The following is an 8082-nucleotide window of genomic DNA, read 5'->3' as shown; positions in this document are numbered from 1 at the left end:
ATATAGCTCAAAGTCTACAAGCAAAACATATTATAGTGATAATATGACAAAAAGATCAATTTAATAAAATGAAAAGATGCTTGATATAGGCCTATGCCATAAAGATAATAGCAAAGCCACTGGCTATGGGGGTTTCAATAGTCTTTGTAAAAACCTTAAACACAGGACGAGAACATGCCTCATATTCTTGTCCATATTTCATTATTATCATTCTTACTCCTTCCAGAGTTAAAATAACAATATTCAACGATAAAAAAATATTTACATCATGATGATTTGATCAAAACAAACACAGACTAGTTGTATGATACAAAATGATTGGTATCAGTATCTAACAAAATTAATGGTAGAATATGAACAAAGTTGACCAAAGTCAATGATATTCACTGCTAAATATAAATTCATCTACATATACTTTGTATAAGAAAGATAATATACATTTTTATATCTAGCTGTATATTGGTTGAACAAATATGATTAAAACATTATCTTATATTTATAGATCAATAAAATCATTCTTTTCCATGTTTGAAAAATTTGAGCTCGACTCTTAAATCCTGTCTATGTGGAACACAATTGACCATTACATGAATGTCATGTCTGTAAATAGAGTTGTTTAATTAAGTATTTTTGTAAGTAGAACAATCAATTCTTTTGAAATGTATCTTCATCACGAATTAAATGGTTTGCAAAATTTCACAAATGAAGAAAAACACATTTTTTAATGACATTATTTCACTGTCACTGAATGATGCTTAACATGTATATCAATAAATGTAGGCCTACAATCTCTATGGAGAATTTAAATCATAGAAATATGTATATAATGAAGTAGCTGCGACTGCCATCTTTGTTCAACAAAATACTAGTATTTACATTAAGTAGGCTGAAAATCAATCAATGATGGATATAAACTATATTGAGTGATTTAAAGTACTCATTGTATGGTGGATAAACCTCAAGCAAGAATAACAATGTATAACAGCAATATATGTATGCATCTACAGAAAGAGCCCATACATTGCTATCTTTAATGTGTTACATGATTTTTGTTATTAACCAATTTTATATTCCTCTACTTGCAACAACATGAGAATACTGCAAAAACGTTCAAGCTTTCAAGCAAATGGTTATTCACAAATCATTGTCAATCATTGACAAGTAATGGTTGTTATTTTCCCACTAAAAGCCATTTTCAAGCCCTTTCGTTTTGAGGAAAGTTCTAAATTAGTACTGTCTTTCAAATGCCGTTGGAATTTAACCTTTTATATTTTTTATCCTGCAAATGGGACATTTAAAACATCTAGTTTGGCAATTTAATGCGTAGTTATCTCTGATGTGTAGAAGGATACCCCTTTTACAAAATGGTACAGCCGCAACAGCACTGCTGGGGGTAGTCTGGGGCGTGGACTTTACGTTCGAAGCCATAGACGAAGAAAGAAAAGTTCTTCTCCTTCCAGCGGCACAAGGACTCAGCAACAGGAATGATGCGAACCTGGTGGCGCTGTGAAAGTAAGATTAGGGGAAGATTACAATACTGCATTTCCTTGAATCAAGTTTATAAGATATTCCTACATCAGATTTCTTGCTTCTAATCAATATAAGAAAAGAAATTGATCAAGTAAATGTATAATGAAATTAAGAAAGTGCAGAAGCGTGTATTTTGGTAGTCGTGTACACGCCCGGACATAGTCGGATATACGTGTACAGGGTCATGTTCTAATTATGCACACACACACACTCTCTCTCTCTCTCACCCTCCCTCACCCTCTCTCTCTCTCTCCCCCCCCCCCCCCCTTCACGTGATCTAATTTCTCTGCTAAATCGAGCGCTCTCGCCCAATCTGGATCACGTGAACAAATTCAATATTAATGACATGTGTACATCAGTCTGCTGCCAGATTGGCCGTTCACTCCAGCTGTTTATGCATCTACAATTTCATTCGCTCAGCCTCATATCCCTTTTCTCATACAAAAGTCCCTTTGTGTACACGTGCACAAGAAATAGTACATGTGTAGTAACATTTGTTTTCACGTCGCAGCTGTGAATGAAATGGTGGTTCCGAACACAATTAAGACAAATATGAATATAACATGTACTAAAATTAAAAAAACATCCTTAAACTCCTGATTGACCAACCAATCAGTGTTCATCTTTACCTGTTGCAGGATGCGTTCTTGTTGGAAGGCACCAGAATGTTGCTGGACAAGCTCCCTAGAGGCTTGGTTGATGGCCTGGTCTGGGAAGTGATTGATAGGCCAAATCTGGACAAAAACATTGCATATATGAGATTGAATTCATCGATAATGGTAGCTCTTTTCATCTTTAAATTCAGAGTTATCAAAATACCAAAGCACCCAAAATAGATTTTTACCATAAATGATAAAATTCATAGGAAAGTTGAGCAAATTTTTGAACTTACTCTATACTTAAGGTAAAGTTAAGGGTAAAAATACAAAGGAATCTTCTCCTTTTCAGGATGTTGTGCGAGTAGTTCTGAAAGTACAGCTGCAATTCCTGATTATCATTTTTTACTTAATCATCATTTCCAAATTCACCTATCTGAATAGACAATGATTCAAGGTAGCATAATTAGGCCTTTAAAAAATATTGTATTGTCCTTTGCGACAGACCCAAAAAACTTTAAATCGACGGTCGCTTTTTAATTATTTTTTTTGTTACCATTTTTTAGAAAACGAATGTAATAAAGCATTAAAAACTGAGAAATATCAGCCCAACAAAAAAGGGGGAAAAAAGAAGAAGATTTCTGACCGACCGACCCATGTTTTGGCACCTGAAGGGCAATACAATTTTTTGTTTAGGCCTTACATTAATTTAGTTATTAGAATAATTCCAATGAATAATGACACCAACAAGAATGATTAAAGACACATGCTAACAAATTAATGACACCATGAGTATCACATTGCGGAAGCAACAAGTAATACAAAAGGATTATTGTATGAAAATCAGATTTTTGTCCCAAAGTTGTTTCTTACCCTTGCATTTTCCTCTTTGAATGCCACTTGACCTGTTACGTTACGAATGAGCTCATCAGGTAGGGCAGTACGTTCCACAATGTTGTCATTCATATGGTTTATCCTATGAAAAAAGGAAATACATTATAATAGGTGGGTTTTTTTAACAGTTAAACTTGTACATAATAGGCACTCATAGTGTTTACAAAATTTGATTAGGCAGTGTACAGATAGTCAAACCTGCTTTAGCGACCACCTGTCTACAAAGGCCACATTTGTTGTTTCCCTTGAAAATGGTTTCTCATTGAATCATGTACTAAAGGAACCTGTGTACAAAGGCCACTTTTTGTGTTTCCCTTGGGTGGTCGCTATAGACAGGTTTGACTGTATGTTCCTTTCACTATGTATTCTTCTCAATGCATTGTGATTCACACTGTATATGTATTTTTTAAATATTTATCTTTTGAATGGTGTGAGGTAATTAGTGATTCTGGAGAAAAGCTAGGATAGCAATTCTATCTCTGGTTACCCCAAAAAACATTGTTTTAGCATAAATTTGCTTTGGAAGGCCCCAGAGAACATTTGTAAATTATTTTTAAAATTTAAAGAGCCAAGTATAATTCGCTAATGACTTGTCATAATATGGGATTCACACTCCACTTTGGACCTCTCAACATGAAAAGAGAGAAATCCATGGCCCATCACCTAAACTAATCCAAGTTTGACTTGACTTTAGTGGTCAGAAATGTTAGGGTTTATATTGTTGACCAACTAAGCTTCAAGATTAACGTATGTCCATGTCTTTCTCCTAAAAATACCTATATATTGGTACCATTCTACGATAATAAACAGAAAATTACTATCCTTACTCCTACAGAGCAATTAAAAATAGTACAAACTTACCAATTAACAGTGAGTTGGATAAAAAATTTGAGGCTTCCACGTCCCTTACAGGTACAACATGTGATCTGTCCATGACCATGGCATGTAAAACACCTGTACGGTAAGAAAGTAGTTTGGTTCAGTCCACGTGTCGCATAGTCCCATATACATCTTTCTGTGTACAGTGCTTGTAACTTTACCAAGACTGGGCCAACTTTCTTATCATTTTGATGATTCCAGAACCTTGCAGTACACACCAATACGTATATGCTAGATTCCACAACATTTATTTCACAAGGCAATCGCATGACCATAACTGGTCTTTATCTTTAAAGGTAAAGACTGGTATTGGAAACGCCCAAATTTCAAAAAGTGAAATGGAAGCTCTTATTACCAATCATGTGAAAGAATATGTTTTGAATATTACATGATGATAAAAATTTTGACAGGAAACCGCCTACTAATTGATATATTTGGTAAATTAGGGTATCTCTTGCCTGTTGAGAGATATGAAATGCACGTGTCGCGCACGTGTGTGTAGTCCCATATACATCTTTCTGTGTACAGTGCTTTTAACTTTATGAAGACTTGGCCAAATTTCTTATCATTTTGATGATTCCATAACCTTGCAGTACATCTATGCTAGATGATCAACCTTTTCTGATCGATTTCACAACGTTTCTTTCACAATGCAATCGCATGACCATAACTGGTCTTTAGCTTTAAGTGATACATATTAACTTTCATAAAGTAAAATCAAATAACAAGTATAAGTGAGAAAAACAATAATCTTCATAGGCCTTTGAAGATAACTAGTGGAAGACAAAGAAATGCAGAGCATGTTCACTTTCATCATTCATTGAAATAAAGTTCAGGGTCTTGATGCAAAAGGTTGTAAGTATCTATTTCCACCAACATAAAACCAGTCTTTCAGCTGGATCTCAGGAAAAATAATGTTGAATTTTATAATTGTCCCAATAACACTACAATCATAGATATCATCATATCTAGAGAAGTATAAAAAAAAAACAATCCAAAAACAATCATACCCACCCATGCAATCATTATTCCCATCCCAATTTGGACTGATATTCCAACACATATTCTTAAAGCCTGTCTGCACTAGTTTGGCCAGGGGGGATTAGACCTCCTTGCAAGGTCACTGACAGGTGGTTATCTCATCAAATAAGCTCTCAATTAACATACAAAAAAGGGGATCATGGGGAACCAATGGTCACCAATTAGGCATGTTTGCTATATAGAGGGCGCTAGTAGCTATAAGTAGTGCAGTGGGGCTTTAATCCCTCCTCAAGGATCAACTAACTTGATACCAACCTCTGTCTACCCCTCCCATGACAGAAGGTACATGATTCCCAGCGTGAGATATGTCTCTTCTCATGGTGATCATAATGGTTGACATGACGACGGCCGTGGCCATGGCAATGATGACATCGGGTCTGCAAGAAACATAAGACATTTGTTGATTAAAAGAACACTGTATCATAGATGCTGCTTATAAGTATCGGCTTGCATGGTGATGTAGATAATTATACAGTAGGCTTACGGTTGCACAATGTGAGAGAGAGGGGGGAGGATTGGGGAGTCCTGAAAAGGACTTTCGGTAATCTTTCTTTCTTAAATGTGTGTGTGGTCCTGAAAAGGATTGTTGGTAATCTTCCTTGAGCTTATAGTTCAAAGGAGAACTATAGCGCCGGTTAGAGAGGATGGGTAGTAGTATCATAGTGTCGTAGTATTTCATATTTTAAAAAAAAATCTTTTTCAAAACAGAATGTTAGCCAGATCTTATTTATTCATCTTGAGGTATATAGTAAATGAGAAGATGTCCGTGTTGAAAATGGTGCACGCAGACATTGACATGACATATCAATTTGTTATGTAGTAAATTGAAGTGACCGATTATTCCTGCATTATCACTGGCAGTCTAGCTAGCATAAGAACATTTAACACTGACTCTGAATTCCAATAAGTGTCAAAGTTTTCCAACCCTTTATTGCTTTCATAAATGCTTTGATTGATTGCTGGGTTGAACTCACCCTTCCACGTCCCAAGCAGGTATGACATCTGCGGAATCCCATGGAATGACAGTCGTGGCATGGCTAAAGGGTAAAGGTCAAAGGTCAGGAGAGTTAAACATAGAAACTGACTAATTACAAATAAACGCAAAAACAAGAATTGAGAAATATGTGGATGCATGTCCATGACTTCAACGGTGTACTAAAATTGATTATAACAATATTTTAAAGAGTTATGTTACTCTTAATATTCAAATTTGGCAAAATGATAGATAAAATTCACCAAATAAACTCCACAACGTTAAAATTTCATTCACAAAATGAGCTAGTCTCAGCAAAAGGTTATCTGCATTGCCAGCCGTCACAGCTAATAATCACCAACCGTAAAGGGTGATATGTAAAAGTAGACCATAGACAACTTCGCTAGGTCTTCATTCGTTAGAAAATTAATCCTTTTTGTATGAAGATCACCATGATCAAAGATTTGGAGCAATTGGGAGTTCAAATCAGGAGGTTTATGCCAACATGAAAGACTCCCACATCATAAAATATATGCAATCAACCCAATGATTGAAAAGTATTAATCAGTAGTTATAAACCATAATCTGTGAGAAATCAGTGATTTTGTTTTAAAGCCTGTCTGCACTAGTTCGGCCAGGGGGATTAGACCTCCCTGCAAGGTCACTGACAGGTGGTTATCTCATCAATCAAATCAGCTCTCAAATAACATAAGAAAAAGGGGATCATGTAGGGGACGTACAGGCACCGATTCAGCATTGTTTGCTATATAGAGGGCGCAAGTAGCTATAAGTAGTGCAGTCTCGCTTAAATACCTTTACTGATGCAGTATGTGGAACTTCAACCTTAGCGATGCTGTTTGTAAACATGGCGGGGATGTTAACAGCAATGCTCCATGGGAGAGGGGCAGGTCCGTTCTGAGGGCCATCGACAGGCTGACCTAGGGGTTACATCAAGACAAACAATGACCTCTTAATGTTTTATAAAATCACTACTGTGGGCATTTATCATAACTGTTCTCCTTGTAACATGCATACTGACACTGTAACAATATTGTAAAACAAACCTTCAAGTGACTCAGTAACATTGCCTCAGATTCTGAAACAAAGTCCTGGATTTAGCTCATGCTGCAATGACAATTAGGTCAGTCAGGAATCCCATGACTTTAACAAGCTGATCGCCTGTCTAATTATCAAGATATTTATGATTGGAAATCAAAATTTCATTTTTCTTTTTTATATCACTACAGTCTATTGGGAAAATGAGTATGGTAAAGCCTGTCACCCAAAGATTTTCCTTTTTTGAGGCACTTCATGATCATTTTGAAGTGCAATTTTGTTAGGGCTTCAATATTACACCATATCACAGACACTGATAAACGATGCCTTTAAAGTTAACGACAAGGAGACAATCATCCTCATCATCATCATCTTTATCAAATTCAGCATTATTCGTCTTACGAGGGGTTACTGACATGAATTACAAGTCTTGGGTGGATTATTAAGCACACCTATTGAAGCAGAAATAATGAGATGAAATGACTTCTCACCTGAGAATGGCTCATTCACCCATTTAGTTGTTCTCTTCTCTGTAAAAGTCTCCAGGGTGTACTAAAAGTGATTAAAGAAAAAAAAAATCATCAATGGTTTTAAAATAATCAATCAATGAATTGTCAAAGCCAAAATAGCTCTCAAAAGATCAACTGATATTTTCAAAAATTTAGACCGCGACAGGTCTAGTATAAACCTACTCCAAATTATTGGGAATGACATAATAATTATCGATCAAAATGATTACCTGTATCTTTTCCAAATATATCCTTGAGGGTTTTTTTATGCATTGCAATTGCATGAATAATGTAAACCAGTTTCAATAAAAATAGAATGATGTATTAAAAACCTTGTAATATTCAAACTATCATCCATAATGTCATTAAAAAATTATCTGTATGACTATCAGCTTGCATTACATTATAGAATGGTTTAATAATAAAATGAAAGAAAAAAATGACTGCCTCAAACCTGAACACTGATCCCATTTCTTTTGTACTATAAAAACTATTTAATCTTAAAATAAAAATTCTTTTATCACCATGGTGAAACAAGATGTCAATAAAGTGAAAGTAAGATAGAGCTATCTTCATGGCTTAAAAAGCATATGAACTATGAAAC

The 8082-nt window shown here is 35.3% G+C and overlaps 1 protein-coding gene across 3 annotated transcripts in view; it reads right to left on the bottom strand.

The window, feature by feature from the left end:
- Positions 1–1125: 1125 nt before the first annotated feature.
- LOC100892522 (protein SSUH2 homolog) overlaps positions 1126–8082 on the bottom strand; it is a 19617-nt gene continuing 12660 nt past the window's right edge. For all 3 annotated transcript variants that reach the window (XM_030973462.1, XM_030973463.1, XM_030973464.1), the window contains exons 6-13: positions 7461–7521; positions 6727–6851; positions 5915–5977; positions 5196–5317; positions 3882–3974; positions 3000–3102; positions 2160–2264; positions 1126–1504 (exon numbers count right to left, since the gene is read on the bottom strand). In XM_030973462.1, coding sequence (XP_030829322.1) covers positions 1358–1504; positions 2160–2264; positions 3000–3102; positions 3882–3974; positions 5196–5317; positions 5915–5977; positions 6727–6851; positions 7461–7521 — 819 coding nt within the window. In that variant the 3' untranslated portion in view covers positions 1126–1357. The remainder of the gene's footprint in view (positions 1505–2159; positions 2265–2999; positions 3103–3881; positions 3975–5195; positions 5318–5914; positions 5978–6726; positions 6852–7460; positions 7522–8082) is intronic.

The sequence above is a fragment of the Strongylocentrotus purpuratus genome, unplaced genomic scaffold (assembly GCF_000002235.5).
Source record: "Strongylocentrotus purpuratus isolate Spur 01 unplaced genomic scaffold, Spur_5.0 spur5_scaffold_6, whole genome shotgun sequence".
NCBI classification, from domain to species: domain Eukaryota; kingdom Metazoa; phylum Echinodermata; class Echinoidea; order Camarodonta; family Strongylocentrotidae; genus Strongylocentrotus; species Strongylocentrotus purpuratus.
The sequence above is the reverse complement of the archived record's forward strand: the minus strand, read 5'-3'. Positions and strand labels throughout refer to the sequence as shown.